Source organism: Cheilinus undulatus, linkage group 5 (assembly GCF_018320785.1).
Source record: "Cheilinus undulatus linkage group 5, ASM1832078v1, whole genome shotgun sequence".
Classification (NCBI taxonomy): domain Eukaryota; kingdom Metazoa; phylum Chordata; class Actinopteri; order Labriformes; family Labridae; genus Cheilinus; species Cheilinus undulatus.
The window spans coordinates 18,039,442-18,057,840 of record NC_054869.1 but is presented as its reverse complement, the minus strand read 5'-3'; the positions used below and the strand labels follow the sequence as shown (position 1 = coordinate 18,057,840).

The window sequence follows — 18,399 nt, the reverse complement described above, 5'->3', positions numbered from 1 at the left end:
TTCCAGGAGTCATATCTGGATTAACTCCTCTGAGGGATTTCATCCGATCGACTTGTACTTCGGCACAGAGGTAGATGAGACATGGATGATGAAAATTTATTTGGGGTTTTCTCATTAGTCAAAAGGCGTGACCGTGGTGAACCCTCAAATTTGTATTTTTTTTTTTGAAAAACAGGAAGCTGTTTATAACTCTGCCATGCATTGTCCAATCTGACTCAAACTTCCTGGATTTATGGACGGTCCTTGTCTGCACACATTCATATGGTTATATATTTTTTTTCTGTCATAGCGCCACCTAGTGCTGATAGGGAGTATCAAGGCTATTAGCAGAAGCTGCTGTTTAAAGTCCTTTGAAGATATATACATGAAATTTGTGTCAGGACAGCCTAGAGAAGTGGATTTATGTCTGTACAAAAATCTGTGACTTTTCGTCAGAGGGCGTGGCCTCTATAGGGCGATATACAAAACAGTTGCTTTTTTGTCTCACCATCAATTTTTAAACAGCCATAACTCTGGCATACATTCTTGTATCTGAGACAAATTTCATGTGCTCAATAACAGTTGCACCCTGAACACATTCATACTTGAAATTTTGAAAAATTGTGCAGGGCCACCCTCTGGCAACATAAAGTCACTATGCCTGAATTTTGCTTTACAATACCAACATGGTTGGTCAATCATGCTAAAATTTGCTCAGGCAGTTTCCAAGGAGTTGACCTTACACATAATTGAAGGTTAAAGATCTATGTCAAAAGGCATGGCCATGCCAATTTTTTTGTTCACCAAGCAACAGCAAGTAGAATTTTCAAGTTCTTAGGACACCTTAAGAGGAATGAAACTTGGCATAAAAATTCCCAGTGCCATTCTGAGATGATTGATATTCATTTTGTAGGTGGGCATGGCCTATTGGCTCAATGGCGCCCCTACAACCTTTCAATTCAGCCCCCCCAGTAGGTTTAACCTAGGATTTCGAACATGAGTGGGCAGATGTGTCATGTCAGGACGCACAAAAAAGCCTCTTGGACCCATATCGTAAGTCAAACAGGAAGTCGGCCATTTTGAATTTTTTTGTAAATTGAGGCATATTTTAGGGTTCATATTTGAACATACTAGTCTTAGGGCGTTCATCCAAACTACTTGATCTTTGGTGGAGAGCAAGAAGAGAAGTCTTAGGTCAAAAGTTATTAGGGAATTTCTCATTAGTCAAAAGGCGTGGCCATGGCGGCCCCTTTAAGTTAGCTATTTTGCAAAAAAAGAATTGATTTTGCTGTCATGGAAACATGCAGGGCCAAAACATACCACATTTTGTCAAACATTACTGTTTTCCACATCTTATCATATTTGCATGCCATTCTCAAGATCTGTGGCTTTTGATAAAGGGGCGGGGGTGTGGCATCCTGGCAAATTTTGATTTTGACGATGAGGTCTCACCATACAAACGGCATCTCTTATATCTCAGCTGTACATCATCATATCTTTGTGTGCTTATTGGAATTACATGCCAATAATGTTGCTGAAACTTGCCTGAACAAGTTTCAGCAACATTTTTCTCTGAATCATAGCGCCTCCCGCTGGCAGGCTGAAGTACTGTTTTCGTATAATTGCCTCTAATTCTTCCAAAATTGGAGATATTGCAGTCAACTTTTATTAAGTTTATGATGTTTCACTGGGCTAATCAGATTTGTAAAGCTCACAAGTCTGCTTGTAACTTTGTTGCCACAATAAAGGATCCTTCGCCATGAAACAGGAAGTACTTATTTGAAGAGCTTAAACTCTTTGTAGAGCCCTGAAACTTGGCACAAATATGCTCAGTGGAAAACTGAGATGATTGATATTGATGTTGTGGGTGGTCGTGGCTTTTTGGCTCAGTGGTGCCCCCTACAATATTTAAAAAATTCAGCCCCTGCAGCAGGTTTAACCTAGAATTTTGAAAATTCTTGAGCTTATACATTATCTCAAGATCTACAAAAAAGCCTCTTGGACTTATGCCGTAAAAGGAAGTCCGCTATTTTGATTTTTGCAGTCAAAAGCAGCATATGGCATAAGCAAGACCTGATTAGATTTTGGGAGTGATCCGGATCACCGTCTGGATCCAGCAATTTTTTAAAGGATTCTTTACTATTGGGAGATAGGGCTAATGGCGGAGGTCTGCGCTCTCCGAGTGCTTTTCTAGTTAATAATGTTGCAGTTATACCATATACAAAAAAAAAAAAAAAAAAATTGGGCAGTTAAATTGTATTAAAAACCATTTAATCCTAATGGGGAGTTTGGCCAAGTCTAAAAGGAAAAGACCTTGATAATCTATTTTTCAGTTATGTAAGATTAAAGTGGGGGTATTATGCCTTTTTTCAAGGCTTTACACATCTCTCTGATACCCACGTAGTAGCTTCACATGGTTTACAGCTCAAAAAACTCCTCATGTTTCTCACACTGGCGTCCTGAAAAACCCTTATTTTAACCTCCGTCTGAAACACTTCGTTTTCACTGCTGTCTCCCCCCCATGGACCTGCTTTCCTCCGATTGGCTGGTTTTCCGGTGGCAGAACTCAAATGTTTTGTGACTGCCCCCTCCAATGTGGCTATGTTGCCATGCTAGTACTTGTAAACTTTGAATGAACCGGTCCCACTGAGTAAAAAATGGCGAATTTTGATATACGTCCTTACGTGTTAGACCCGGAGTCTGACGCTGATAGTTTGGAGAGAGAGGGGGAAGAAAACCAGCAGCAGCAGCAAGGATAGAGTGGGACGTTTCTGTTTAAGTGTTTAATTACTATGTTGCTAAATGGTTAAAAGGCCTTGTGGGGGCGGTCTGTTCCACTTTGCCTGCAGCACGGACGAACCAGTCAGGAGATCCTATTGCGATGACCTCATCAGTTCGCTCCACTGAAATCTCGTCTCCAGTTTACACTCTAATTCCAAGATTTCTGCCACATTGAAAATTTGCATACGTGAAGTATGGACACCCAACATTGTGACTTCATATTTATGTTTTAAAAACCGGAAAAGTATAATACCCCCTCTTTAAGTTAAGAGTGGAGAATTAAGAGTACTGGAACTGAAACAAAAATGCAGAGGATTAGAAATGAAGGGCATGAATCATAAACGTTTTTAAGCACTAAATTATGCATGCAATAATATTTTCTTTTGCTTACACGAGCAGGTCTGTTTCTCTGGCAGCTGCTTTCAGGTTGTATGTGTACTTGTGTGTTTACCTCCTCCATGGCACTGATGAGGTTCTGAGTTGATTTGCTGATGTCTCCTCCTACAGTTGTGGGCCCCCCTCCTTGGTATGTTAAGTCTTGACCATCATGGCCACTCATCTCTACAGTGTAGCTGGCTTTGGTGGGCCAACACAGCTGGTTGTGCATGATGAAGTACACAGCAAACACATACAAACCCTGAGGGGAAACAGAGAAGCATCAGAAGTAAGTCCTTCATTCTCCACAGCTCTGTTCCTTCATCTTCTGCAGAGCTCCTTGGTATCATTAATTATTGATGTAAAAGATGTTTCTTTGCTGGCCTCGTCTCTCTCTGTTTGGACTTAGTTTCTGCTTCTGGCAGCCTTTATGGTGACTTGTGAAAAAGATACTTACATTATAAATTGTAAGACCAAAAGAACAAAGTGTAATCAGGATGTATTATCATCAAGCCTTGCATTGCAATAGCACTGAAACATTTTTCATTATCAGCAGCAGCCTCTCTTTCAGCATGACAAATGGAGAATTACTTCATCTTCATGCCATGACATCACTGGCACTCTCACTGGTATTTCTACTTCCTCCACTTCTCCGTCATTACCAAATCCTCTCGGTCAACAGCACCTGGCCGTGAATTACCCCAAAACACTGGAGTGTCAAATACCACAAGGCTGTTCTGTATTTCACAACACTCATCACCGAGCAATGACGGCAGACAAAGATGGAGCAAGCAAAACACAGGAGTAAGAATGTGTGGGCACGCACGCACAGCATCTCACAAAGAAACACTTGTGGCCAATGAAAAGACTGCTGTCTGGCTTTGATTAGAAAGACAAAAAGAAAGTTTAGAAGTTTCTGGATCAGGAAAGACACCTTGACACCGTGGAATATGGTAAAATAAAGATTCTTGATGTTTTTGGTGTTAAGCTGAAAAAAAGGAGACTTAAGAGCATGTTTGCCCAAACTTTTTCAACTGAGGGCCAGTTAAAAGGAGATGGGGCCACTTTAATATCCACCAGGAGAGGTATATGAAAGTTTATAAAACCAGTTCAATATAGGAACAGCACATGTTCCTGCTCTTCCTATGCTGATAAGGAAAGCCTAAGTCAGGGAGAGAAGAAGCAAAAAAAACCCTGAGCAGAGCAGGCATCAATGACAACTGAACAACACTGATTAAGTCAGAATGAATGAAGGAGGAGCTGGGGTGGAGGAGGGCAGGGCAAGATCAGTTTAAATAAGGCAGCATGAGAACAACTAGCTAGTAGTGTGCTTGGAGCAAATCAACTGGCTGTCAGCTAATGAGGGCTTGCATGAGATCAGCTAATCTAAATTATGGCAGCGCATGAGTCTGTGGCCTGCATGAACTGACTCTTTACACTCGATTTAATGGCTGACAAAGCAATAAACAACCATATCGATTTTTGAGGATAAGATTTCAGTGGGCCATGTTTGGCCCTATCACTGGCTCTGCCCCTGGAATAGTATTGGTACTGCTCTTTGCTGCCCCTGGAATTCATCGGGGAGTTAGAAAATAAGACATTATTATTTTGGTTTCCAATATGTTTAGCATGAACAGTGTTTTCTCAATTTAATCACAAAAAACACAAATAAACGTTTGTTTACAGAATTAGCATGGTAGCACTGCCTTGTGTTGAAACTACGAAGTAATTTACAGTCAAGCACAAGCTTCATGTTCAAATGTAAGCCATATGACATGTTATTTCTAGAATTTGCAGTGGGCCAATAAAAATTAGGCCCTGGGTTGCATTTGGCACTTGGGCCATAGTTTGTCACCTCTGTTATAAAAGAACTTATTGATTAATTTAAATGAATTTCTCTAAAAAAATGTTCTATATAGATCCTACTACATCTTACTGCCAATTTTTAAAGCAAGTAAACATCAATTTTGTCATTTATTTAGATTATGAAATGCTATTTTACCAAACTGCATAGTTAAACTTTATTATCTAAGACTATGAATCAGCAGATGAGACAGCTGGTTGAAAAATGTCTGGAAACTCACACAGTGCTCCTCTATATATAGAAATGCCATCATCATTACCTTTGTAACCGAGTAATACTGACATAGAAATGGACCTATAAACTGTGCTGATGGTTGCAATCACAATTATGAGGAGGAAGACAGGAACTGCAGCAGCAAACTGTGTCTTTATGGTGCATTGTAAAAAAGGAACATCACACTTTTAAGGAGGAAAAGGCTGCAAATAGATTAAAGCCATGGAAAAACTCACAAGGTTTACAGCCTGGTATTTCCAAAAGAGCTATGTGAGAGCTGTTTATTCATAGAAAAAGAAAGTCCATTAATGGCACTTTGAATATGTGAACGAGGTCCACTGAGAAATGGGACATTTCGCGTCAGAAGCAAAGCAAAGTAGGTTGATGGTGCTTTCATAACTTCTTGGATTTTTTATTTTTATTTTTTTTTGCATATAAAACATAAGAGGGAAATAGGCCTTCTATTTATGAAAGAAAAAAAGCACCCAGGTGTGTATTTATGTGTGGGTGTGTGTTCGGCTCCATCACAACAGCACTGTGGGTGATTAGCACAGATCATTAGCGGGCTGTGCAGCCGGAGGAACAAGCTTTACTACCATAGGCCTGTTATGTAAGTGTTCCCTGATCAGAGGAGAGGCCACGTCTTTAGATATGGAGAGAATTAAGCAGAAGGAGAGAAAGGAAGGACAGAGGAGGTGTTGGACAAAGGGGGTGTAACCTTGGATCAAGAGAAAGTAAAGGCAAACAGTGAAAAGACACAATTGAGGGATGAGAACGGGGATTCAAGTGGTTGGAGTTTCTTTGGCTAAAGTAAAAAAGCAAAGAAGTTTCCTGATCTGACTGGGGAAAAAGATCCTGCTTTTGTTTGGCCATTGCTATTCCTTCATTTCAATGAGGGTAACTGAAGCAATATCCCTTCCACTCCTCACAGGGAATTGTTTTGTGATGTGTGGAAAACATTTTGAGTGCACATAAAAAACAAATCTATTTCCCCTGACTCTCTGCATGCCTCTCACATCAGACTGCATGTGAGTGTGTGGACATGCGGAGCTCTGCTCTTCTTTTCCATAATTACACACAGATATCCTGTGTTCTATTTTTAGGCCAGTACAAAGGTTCAATGGGGAAGAGGGGGTGAAATTGGATTGTAATGCAGGGGATGTGTCTGACTATGGTAGTACATCGAGGGAGGGTTTACAGGCAGAGAGGGCGCCGCAGGAGGAGATAATAAGGAATGGTGCTGTGCTGATTTGATTATTGTCTTTTTATTTAGCCTGATGTGGCACAGATGTGGAGCCACGGCAACAGGGCGCCAAGTGGAGTAGGAGGGATGCGTCAGATCCAAAGACATAAACAAAAAATAGGTATGGGTTGATTAAAAGAGTCTGATTTTTTTCTCTTTTAACCTGCTGAAGATGAAAGGCTGCTTTCAACAAACAGCGATCAATAACTTAAAAGTAACTGGTGCTCTCAAACACAAACAGAGCACGCAATGCTGTAACATCTGCAGCTGTTTAATGGTGTTCAGTAATCAGCTGTTGCCACCAAACCACATCAGCAACAACACAGAGGTAAACACGGAAAATTCTCATAATGGAAAATTCTCGGTGTGGGAGAAACAATGAAAACAACCACTGATAAACTGTGAACCGACAGTATAATGACTTCAAACCTCAAGGCAAAATGGACAATTATAGCATTTAAGAGCTGGGCAGTGTGTTTGAATAAGAAGATGGTGGCACAGTTATGTTCAAAGAGGTGGTTAAGCAGTGCTATGACCGGTTCAATAAATAAACTTATTCAAATTGAGGTCAGAGATTTAAGATGATGTGATGATTGAGCCATGATTAAAAGAGAATGGCCAACATTAATCTAATCTGAAGAGATCCTGCAAAAAGTTTATTCACGAATACATTTGAAAGTCACCAAAAAACTTGGGAGTGTTGTGCAGTAATTTACAGATATTTTGTTATACTCAAAGATGTTCATGTAAAGCCTCCACTGCACAGTAATGGTGTTTTAAACATGCCCAAAAAATTTGGGGATTTGAGACTGAATTAAAATAATGTTGGCAGCCAATAAAAAGCAATAAAAAGCTGCTAATTAACCAATAGCCCCAAAAATAGGAATGAATTGGAAATGTTAAGGACATATACAACATGGAAAGCTATCATGTTACCTGAATCTTGTATGTATGGACAGAAATAATCAATCACTGGAAAAAATGAACACCTCATTCTGAAATATTGACTTCTCAACACAATGCTTCATTTATAGGCTTTCAGCAACGTCCATGCAATAATCGCAATGCAATTAAAGTGGGGTACACACATAAGGACTTTCTAAATCTTAAGAGATTTTTTATCTGTTAGAGATCCCACACATGAAGATAAAAAATCAGGCATTGAACAGTTTTGATCGTACTGTGTGTGGTGTGCTCCAATAATCTCAACACAGCACACCACACACATCGTGATTCTGTCCCAACACCGATCAAGAATCTCGTCCTCCTTGCGTGATCACAAGTGATCTAACAAAAACGAAGAAAAAGAAACATAGCAACAACCAGAAAGCACAACACGCAACATGGAAGAGGACATACAAGAAGAGGGAATGATGGTGTTCTTGGGACTATTTTTAACGGAAAAATCCAGAACTAAAGAAAAAGAAATCCACCGAACTTTGTGATGCTTCAGCAGGTCAGCCATGCCTGTTTTTATTTACACCTGCTTCCTTGTTCCTCAGTCACCTCGCTTCTTGATTGGCTACATTCCGTTCCACGTCCCAATTCACGGAGTCATGACTCGGGAGTCGTCGGCTTTCTCCACACATATGAAGATTTTGGGTCGTAAATATTGAACAAGTTTTATATTTAAGACTGTTTTCGGAGCTGATTATCAGGAAAACTTCACTTTTAACACACCTCAGACCCCAGGATAATCTTATAAGACACAAGATAATCGGGCTTTTGCCGTTCTTGGTCAGGAAGGGGGAAAATCGGGACAAAATCAGCCCGATTATCTTTATGTAGACTTCATGCATTGGCTGACCGCTGAGGTTAACTCTACAAATTGGTCTGTATGAGACTGACTGACTATACTTTCAGAGCCATAGATACAAAGCTGCACTATGGGTGGGGTTTAGTTGTACTGACAAGCTACCTCCACTGTGTGAATACCTCAGATATAGATTTAGATATAGTATTGTATACATTTTACTAGAACTGAAACACGTTTCAGTTTTAAAATATTTTAATCCAGTCTGCTAAGATTGATTGTTCTACCAGTGCTTTAAGACTCTGAAATACTGCTTCCTGTTTCATGGCGAACAATCAAATTACCATGGCTACATTTTTTGATGTGCTTGAACCCACTGGCAGTTGTAAAAAGGCTACAACAAACAAACAATGATGACAAACATTTAGTTTTTATGTTCATAATACATTCATGGGAGTTATTACAATTTTTAAATGCTGGAGATTATTACCTTACAAGAAACATAATAAATCCATGAACAATGTCATAGTTATTACGTTTGCAGAAGGCAACTGCTATTACATTTTTTGGAAGTTTACTGCATTTGTGGTATTTTTATGTTAAAAACTGCTGATTTGCATTACGATTGTGGTTTATTATGTTTGTGTACAGTTATTATGTTTGCTAGTGTAACATCCCATTGGACAGAAGAACCACCACACTTTAAGGGGCATATGTGTTTAAGCAGGGACATAAAGTCCTGAAATGCTATTGCACACAGCTTAAAGAAACTTCTTTCATATGTCTTCAAACTTCTGCATCTGTTATGAATCTAGACAATCTATTTGCTAATCCAGGTGTGCAGAGGGTTGATGAGACGTACATTTTTAGCCTCATTTATCAGGATCCCATTTGCTTTCATTAAACTTTCATTTGTTCCCTAATGAAAGTCCCTCAATAACACACAATGTCAGCCCTCTTTCTGCACCTCTCCCCCTTCACGCCTCCACGAATTAAACTTGCTCCATAAAACGTGAGCTCACACACATAAATCTAATTGCATCCATGTTTGTTTCATGGAAATGGCATCTTCATCTTTCCTTAGCCGCACTTTGAGAAAACTGGGTCAGACAGTGTGTTTACTGCTGATCAATGTCCTTGTTCTTCAGCTGTTTGTTCTTTTCAGATGAATACTTCTTTATTCATACTGCAGACCTTGACCAGACCCCAGAGGCTTTCATTTAACACAGAGCTTTGACGTCGCAAGGTTAGAAAATCATACTTCTTCTTTTAAAAGACTATTTTTCTTTTAGAAAATATTATGTTTAAAAAGTTAGCTGTGAGGGTCAATTTATCTCCAGAATTTGTCCTGCATGAAACCAAGGGCAGAGTAAACGCAATGGAAGGCAATCTATAAAAGCAGACATGAAGGCTTTTATTGTTCTCTTTCCGCTCTTTTTGTGAAAAAGTAGCTGAACGCAATAAAGCCAGCAGCAAGCAGATGATGTTTTTCTGTTATTTTTGTTAAGACAGACATCAGAGCATTGGAGTAAGAGAACTGCCAGGCCTTAAGGGGTTAAATTATAGACAAGAGCACTTTAAGGTCACTATAGGAGGAACAGCAGAGCTCATCTGAAGGGTTCCTGTGGGATAAAAGCAGTACTTTTACCTCAGCTGAGAGACAAACTACAAGAACTGTGACATCAGTGAAGTTAAAGAGAAGTGTCACAGAATAAACAATGCATGGCTCTTAAAGACACGACGCCCCTACTCTATTGGTCAGTTGAAGAAACTGACCACATGATGTCACAGAGCACGACAAACACCATTGGAGCTCATAAACAAGTGCTAAGTGCGACATCGAGCGTTTGCATTGACATCACTTCTCTTCATTAGTCACTGTCCCAGCAGGAGAAGTTTACTTTGGTGCTACACTGTCGTCTTTAACATGTGGATGCCGAATGTCACCACAGGTTACCACAGACCTCTTTTGGCAGAGTTTACGGGAAGATGGAGCCTCTTAGTTGAACACAGGAAAGAAAACCAACATTTACAGATGAATTAAGAACAGGAAAAAAACAGACTCTACCGGTGGGGTTCTTGGATAACTTGGCATTAATGACACTACTGAGTTACTCAGAATGAAGTTACCATCTACTGTTAAAAGAACAGTGTTGAAAATAGTGTTAAGAAGTTGAGGCATCTTTTATCCAACACTACGATAGATTAAACCATTGATGCTAACTATGATGAAGCAATGGGAACATTTCCTACAGCTTCAAATCACAATAATATTACTAATAAACAAGAGCAAAGTTTGAACTTTAAGATCGGGGCTTCCCGGGGGAAAAAAAAGAAAAGAAATAACTGACACAAATTGCATTAGTTTAGGCAGGCCATGGAATCAAGTGCTGCCATAACTCAGATCAGCTGATCAGCTGACAGCAACCTGATTTGCTCCAAAAAAACGCTCACATGCTGCTAAACTACTATAGCCATGCTCTGTCGAGCTCTCTCCAAACTGTGCTTTCAACCCTCCTCCACCCCAGCTCCTCCTTCATTCTGCTTCTGACTTAATCAATGTCATTCTGTCGTCATGGATGCTTGTTCTGCTCTGGGTTTTTGCTACTTCTCTCCCTGCCTCAGGCTTTCCTTATCAGCATAGGACGAGCAGAATCATGTGCTGTTCTTGCTCAATGGTTTGTACATAGGCTCAGGCAAGGGCAGAGGGATCCCACAGCCACACTGTCAAACATAAATAACAGCAATAAATACTATTTAATAACTGCCAATAAATAAATATGTAAAGCTTCAAATCATGTGTGTTTCTTGACAAATTGGTCCTGACTGAATAGAGGCATAGAGATGCAATATAGCCCGAATTAGGCCTATTAATAAGGATGGGGATTTAAAAGATTTTACTGATAGTAGATTCAACCTTGATTATCCTTCTTTATAGGTTTTCACTGTTAACAACTCAGATTTTATTGAGACACAAAGTGTTTGGGAGGAAAACATTCTAAAACATTCTAAAATATACAAATAAAATGTGTTGGAAATGTTTCAGTTAAAACAAACTGCTCTCTGGATCTTCAATTTCTCAACTTGAATTAGAACACAATACTACTTTTAATAGTATTACTTTTAATATCTATAAGTTGGCCTCTTTTGTTGCAAAAGCCTGGAAGAAGTGGCAGGATGGTTTGTTTAACTAGTCTACTATATTATTGAGCGTCTACTTTTGGTTTCTGGTCTTTCTGTAAAGATAATGGTGTCTTGTAAGCCCATTTGGGCTGGGCATATTGTTTATGCATGAAACAATAATAAAATTTAATCAATCAATCAATCAATCAATCAATCAATCAATGAATCAATCACTACTGCTCATTTTCTTCAAAAGATAATCCCTTAAAACAAAAATATAAATCTAGTCTCTGGATACAAGATCTCTGGATGTATAAAACAAATTTAACTCTTCTACAAAATTAATGGTTCCTGTGCGAAAAGATGCATGTCTTGCATGAAATCGCTGTACAACAGATGTTGGACGTCGCACTGTTGGCATCATTTTTGAGAAATGAAGCCACACTTTGACCACTTTAGCCTGTTTTTTTTGACTGTCTGCCATTTTTACTTTCCAAAATTTCTCTGTTCTTGACTGCCTCTCGCCAGACCATACTTTTCAATGCACAGATGTAAGGCACTGATAAGGGAATTCCCATCCCTGCAACTGATGAAACCAAACTCACATAAACTGCAAAATAAAGAAGATAGAGATCCTCAGCTGCAAGTGCCCCTTAAGGAGGGACCCAGGAAGCCTGCTAAAGCTGTAGATGCTGAAGTCTTCATGGCACATAATACTACAATAATAATAATAATACATAATACTGTGCAGCAAAAACTGAAATGTACTAAAATGAACATTCAGGTAGGTCCAGGTGATGCATCAATTTTATTAATAATTTCTTTTCAACATCACTGCAGTAACACCGCACTTAAAGCAACAGTCAGAAACTTTAGTGACTGACTTTTAACAATAAATCATATCCCTCACTCTGAATATTTTTCATAGATATTTACAGTTGAACGCACTTTCTGTTTGAGCACGGTAACATTTACATCTGGCACTGATCCCATGGAAGAGATGACAGGCAATAAAATACAAAACATAAATAATCAATATTATTCAGATGGTCCTTTTTTGCTCTCAGGTCACAAAGAAAAATCTGATCAGCAGATGTAAACTTCCAGAACCTGGGGGTCAATGTTCGTCACTACTCCCTCTCTACAAACTACACAGTGCACTTTTAAAGACGTGTTTATAGCTAAAACTTTACCACAAAAGTGAACGTCAGCTTTCCAACAATTGCTATTGATATAATAAAAACAGTCTTCAGTAATTTCTTTTATATTTGTAATTGTTTTAACCAGAAAAAAAAATTAATAAAATCATACATTTGATTTGGTATGGAAAAAAAAATCAGATTTGATTAATTTCATATGGATTTTAGAGCAATTGATTTTTAAACAGCATACATTTTTACATTGAAATTAAAGACAGGTGTGGCTTATGACAAAAAAACTAAATAAATCTAAAATTAAAAATCAGAGTAGTGATGAGTGAACGCGCAGACGAAAAGTGCACTGGATGCATGTTGGAGTTGTTTGGACAGCCTCAAGCCGTTAACAGAGACTACAGCAGAATTAGTTAACCCTTTGTATCAATTATTCTGCTTTAGAATAAATAAATAGTTGCAGTAGAATTTTAGGTACCTTGCACTTTTGTTTACAGCCAGTGAGGGGTTAGGGAATCCCCTAAACACCCAAAAACTTTGCCTACTCACACGAATATAGAATAACTACAAGGTTACACTTGTTCAAAGAACAAAGGACAAAATTACTTCTATTAGATAACAATGACCTGTAGCTCATTCAGAAAGTTTTAAATTGAACTCAACTACCTTTAAGTCCAAAAAGAGTCCAGTGATAGTGAAGTTTACTATCTTACAGATACTGCAGTCAAGAAAAGAAACGGAAGGTCTTGCCTCTTACAATCATGATACTGTCTGTTATGCAATTTTTTATAGCTAGAGTTGATAGCCGTGTAAATTTCTGGGGGTTTCCAGCTGTAAAGACATACTTGTTGATTGTGTTATCTTGAGAATTATGAACATAGTTTCTTTATCATCCCTGATACCGTGAGCAAAGATATGAAATAAAAAAAGGCAGCACATTAAAAGAGACAGACAAAAGGGGGGGCGGGCAGAGAGAGGCTTCAGTGAGATGTGACACAGTGATAACCCTGCCTCTCTCTCCACCCCTAAAGCTCTTCTCACTCTGCCCCACAAACACATCAAAGCAGGACCTCAAAGTGGGGCGAAGTGGCCTTCATCACACTCTCTACAGTAAGTCAACAAAGAATAACACACTCACACATGAATGTGGGCAAACTCCCACACATCTAGCTGCCAAACTAATCAATACTTTATGAGTTAACTTCCTGAAGTCCTCTGGCCTATGAAGTTCAAACATGTTGAGCAACTACAAAGGAAAGTCAAACATATGCTAATCTTAAGGTAGAAATAATCTAGATCAATGCGCCCCTTTGCATAATTAGACCTCCATGATTTCAGCTTTACAAGCAGTCCTAAAACAGGGACATTTGTAGGGAAATGACAGAGATTTGTGAGAGATATTGGAAGCAAAATTAGTGTGAATGTTTCAATGAAGTTGACTGAAGTCCTATATAAAAATATGTTGAACATGGTGCCAGTGAATTTATTCAAAGCACTTGTAATAAGATGAAGTAGAACAATAATAAATGGCTGCACTATCTGGTTTTCTGTCACCTTTCTTGCTAAGACCTATCTCCCCTGATTACTCAGTTTGGCTGGGCAACCAGTTCTCCAAAGAGTCCCAGTTGTACCTAACTTCTACAATTGGAAATCTATGGAGGGCAGTGTGCTCTTGGGAAACTTCAGTGCAGATGTTTTTTTTAGCCTTCCCCAGATCTGTGCCTTTGCAACAATCCTGTCTCCAAGTTCTGCAGGCAGTTCCTTGAACCTCATGGCTTGGTTTTTGCCCTGATGTGCATTGTCAGCTGTGAGGCCTTCTTTAGAGATATGCACCTTTCCAAATCATGCCCAATCAGTTTAATTTATCACTGGTAGACTCCAGTCAAGGAGTAGAAACATCTCAGCAATGATCCAGAGAAACGAGAGAAACCTAAGCTAAATTTCAAGTGTTTTTGCAAAGGGTCTAAATACCTCTGTCAATGTGATATTTCAGTTTTCTATTTCTAAGAAATTAGCAATAAAATTCCATAATTCGGTTTTCACTTTGTCATTATGGGACATGAGTGTAGATTAATGAGAATAAAAATGAATTTAAACGACTGTAGTATCAGGCTGCAACACAACACAATTAAAAAAGTGAAGTGGGTCTGAATACACTGTATTTAAGTACATGAACTCACCAGGAAGCAGTTGAAGATGACATAGAGGATGAGCATCCACAGGTTTCTGTAGCCCATATGGAGCCCAGCCCACAACCAGACCAGAGAGATGAGCACAAACAGGTAGAGGACCAGCGGCACCTCTGGAGAACAAAATAACAACAGAGAAAAATTAAAAACGGCATCGATCTACACTTTCAAACTCAGATGTGAGACTATAAGACCCTTTGGAGACCCAGTTAATGAAAAGTAATACAGTTTTAGTTCTGTGTGGCACTGGTGCGTCTCAGATTTCTTGTGTTGCATTTCCCCATATTTTTCTCTTTTGTATCTAAGATGCTTCAGTAAATTTGGTGAATTATCATCAATCAAATTCACAAAAAGAACAGAAAAAAATCATACAATGCAAACTATCCAGTGTAAATTTGTTTTAAGTATGTAGACATGCCTCAATCAAAATGCTGTCTAAAATGTCACCCCTTGTATATGTAATAAGACATTTATGGCCTTAAAAACTACAGTATACCAAGGTGGAAAATTAGCACCTGCCACCTCCCAAATGCAGGTACTTTTGAGCAGTGTCAGGTGAATTTTCTCAACTTACCAGCCACTGGGGCAGGTAAATAAAAGCAGCCTAACATAAAAGTGTGGTTTTGTTACAGTTAACAGTATAGATTAAACTCCCTTTTTCTGTTTGTTTCTACTGAATGAGCAAAGCTGAGCGGATCTACACACTCACTGACCAAAAAAACCCTTCCTCCTCTTTCCTGTGTCAGAGCTGCTGTCAGATGTTTACAGGCATCTGTGTGCTGGGATGGTTTGATTCTGTATGATGTAAGAGTAGTTCTCCATTGCAACTAGCATATCTGCTGGAGGTGTGTTCAAACTGAAGTTCAGTAAGGTTCAACAAAGCCTGGATTTTGGCTTAAGACTGCAGAAAATGTGCAAAAATACCTAAATCTAGCAAGACTATACATTTTAATGCAGAGAAATGCCTATGAATTTACAATTTCTCAGCAGATGTTTGTATGGTGAAGTACTGGACAAATTGGTTGAAAAATGTGGCTGAAAATGAGCAACAGTTTGGTTTATTAATGTAAAAACTCTCCCACACTATAAGCCTATAAGTATTTTTATAATATACTTCATTAAATAATGCTGCTTGTTAAAATAGAGTGGCTTGTAAAAATGTTTGCGGGTGGTAGATATCTGAATACACCAGCCACAGTGGCAGGTAGATAAAAAAGTTAAATTCCAACCCTGGAGTGTTTATTTGGTTATTATAGTGTCCAAGATATTTAAATCCTTATCATATCTGCCTTACTGCTTTATTCCCAGTGTTGGGAATAACGTGTTATTAAGTGACACGTTACAGTAACTCCATTACCTTCTGTGGTAACTAGTGGTGTAACGTGTTTCTTTTTATTAAATTAATAATGCCTGTACAGTTACTGGAAATTTACATCACATGTTACTCGTTACTTTTACAGCAAATGACGTGACAGGACCGTAAGCACATCAGCATGCTGGGAGAGAGAACAGCCTCTGCAGAAACACACAAACAAACACAGGCACTGAATCGTGCACACACGTCATGGCTGAGCACTCGAGTGTGAGCTCTCTGTCTTAAAAATACAAGCATAATTACTTTTCCCTCCTTGGGATAAAGGACGACAAAGAACAGGGAGGTAAACCTTTCCACCTCCAAGAACAGTGATTATAACTTCACGCAGTACCAAGTTAAACAACAAGCTTCAGCTAAACTAGTTTCCAGAGAGCCGGATGCTACAAACACCGTTAACCAAGTACAGCTCACGTTAGCCCAGCAGACCAAGGAGGAGCCACTCCATGCAAACAGCCAAAGCTGGATTTAATTCCCCGCCAGCTACAGAGTGTAAGGAAGCACTAAACAAACTGATAGCAAGGAATGTTGTTGAAGACACACTTCTGATATAAGCTGTATAGTTCACTGCCTTCAGAGGTAAAACGAGAAAAAAAGATAAGACGAGGGATAGGATAGCCATGCAGAAACTTACTTCAAACTTATTTTTATTCTTTTTTATGCACTCAGCACTCTCAATGCTGAGTGCATGCCTGAGTTGTATTTCTGTGTTTTAGTCACTGTGCAGCACCATGGTAAACATTGAAATCTGCGATATACATAAAGTGGATTGGATTGAATTGGGAAGTAAATATTATAAATAGTGTCAATAGAGGGGTAAAAAATAGAGCATATTATTTTGATGGTATTTCAGCAAACCAAATGGATTTAATGTTTCTAATCAGAGAAAAAAGAAGACCTTGCTTAAAAAAAACAGAACTAGTGTTTATTCAAAGCTGCGACAGGCTTTGGAACAAACTGCATACTATAAATTAACACTGATATGGATGTGTAGGATGTTGAAATACATGTAAGAAATGGACATACGGAGTCAGAACTTTCCTACTTTTAACAACCCTTCTGGTAGGTTTTCATTGTGACTCACCTCATGCAGTCACTATCTAAGAGAAGGGGAATATTTTTAATCAATCAATAGCTATTCTTGAGATTGGATTGCCTGCGTTCCCCATAGGATTGCCTGAGTTTGCACCCTGTAATTAGCATTAGCAAACATACTCTCAAATGCACACTAAAACTCACTTAACAGCAAATAAAACCTTCCAAACAGGTGGCCTCATTCTAAAATGCTGACTCCCTTCTCTTCATGCTGTGTACAGAAGACACACACACACTGTAAGGGGTTTCTAAGAAAAGAAAAGACCAGCAGAGGTCTTTCTGCACGTGTTTCTAAACTAAGCTCTCCTGAAGCTACTGGCGTCACTATAACCCAGTTTCAGTTGGGCTGACACACCACATTCAAGCATGGAGTATACATTTAGAGATATATGATGCACTGCAAACTGTAAGGACAATACAGGAAGGACATCCACACATTCATGCTGCTTAATGCTAATATGTCTTTTGTTCTATTCATGATTATGGATGTGGGTTTCAAGAGATGGCCTCAGTTTTACATTACAGAAGCCTGAATTTAGGTCACGGAATTATACACGCACCTCATTCATCAACTCAAGGTGTCTCCTCTCTCAGCTTGAAAAAACAGTCATCCTACTTTAATAGAAAAGCTAATCACAAAGGAAAAGGGCACTGTCAATCACATGCAGACAGAGTCCACTGTCAACAGTGAGTCATCACAACAGAGAGAGGGAGAGAAAAAGAGAGAGGCCAGATAAATCACTAGCTTATTCAGCATCTTTTGTTCAATAGGCAATATTGGAATCTGCAATCCAAAAAGCCAAAATTATGTTTTTAGGGATTTACTCATATAAATAACAATATTGCAGAAACAGCATTTTATTCTCAAGCAGAGTCATCTGCCTTTTTTTAATGTGGTGGGGATTTTTCAGAGGGCTGGTAGTGGCTCAGTTTGTAACAATGGGTAGGGAACCAGAGGGCCATTGGTTCAAGTCTGGTCAGAGCCAAAAGTCTGGAAACTGGTCTTGAAAGCTGAAGAGATGCAAGTTCACTTCCTGAGTACTCTGACATTTCTTCATTACTGCGTCTGTAGGATCCTAATTGTTTCCCCATGAGCTATTAATAAAATATATAGGAAGAGTTTAGATTGGTAGCTGGTAAAAGTCTCTATGCAATTTTGCAATGCAATTTTAACATTTTCTCATGTTGGGCTTTACAGGTCTGGATGAGTCCATCAAATTCAGCTCTAGTATGCACTGAGAGTGAGCAGCAAGAGATCTGG

At 39.0% G+C, this 18,399-nt stretch overlaps 1 protein-coding gene across 1 annotated transcript in view; it reads right to left on the bottom strand.

Annotated features, from left to right (window-relative positions):
* The window catches only part of adgrv1 (adhesion G protein-coupled receptor V1), a 141,870-nt gene that overhangs the window by 9,379 nt on the left and 114,092 nt on the right, over positions 1-18,399 (bottom strand). Inside the window, exons 91-92 of the mRNA XM_041787698.1 lie at positions 14,663-14,784; positions 3,212-3,397 (exon numbers count right to left, since the gene is read on the bottom strand). Coding sequence (XP_041643632.1) covers positions 3,212-3,397; positions 14,663-14,784 — 308 coding nt within the window. The remainder of the gene's footprint in view (positions 1-3,211; positions 3,398-14,662; positions 14,785-18,399) is intronic.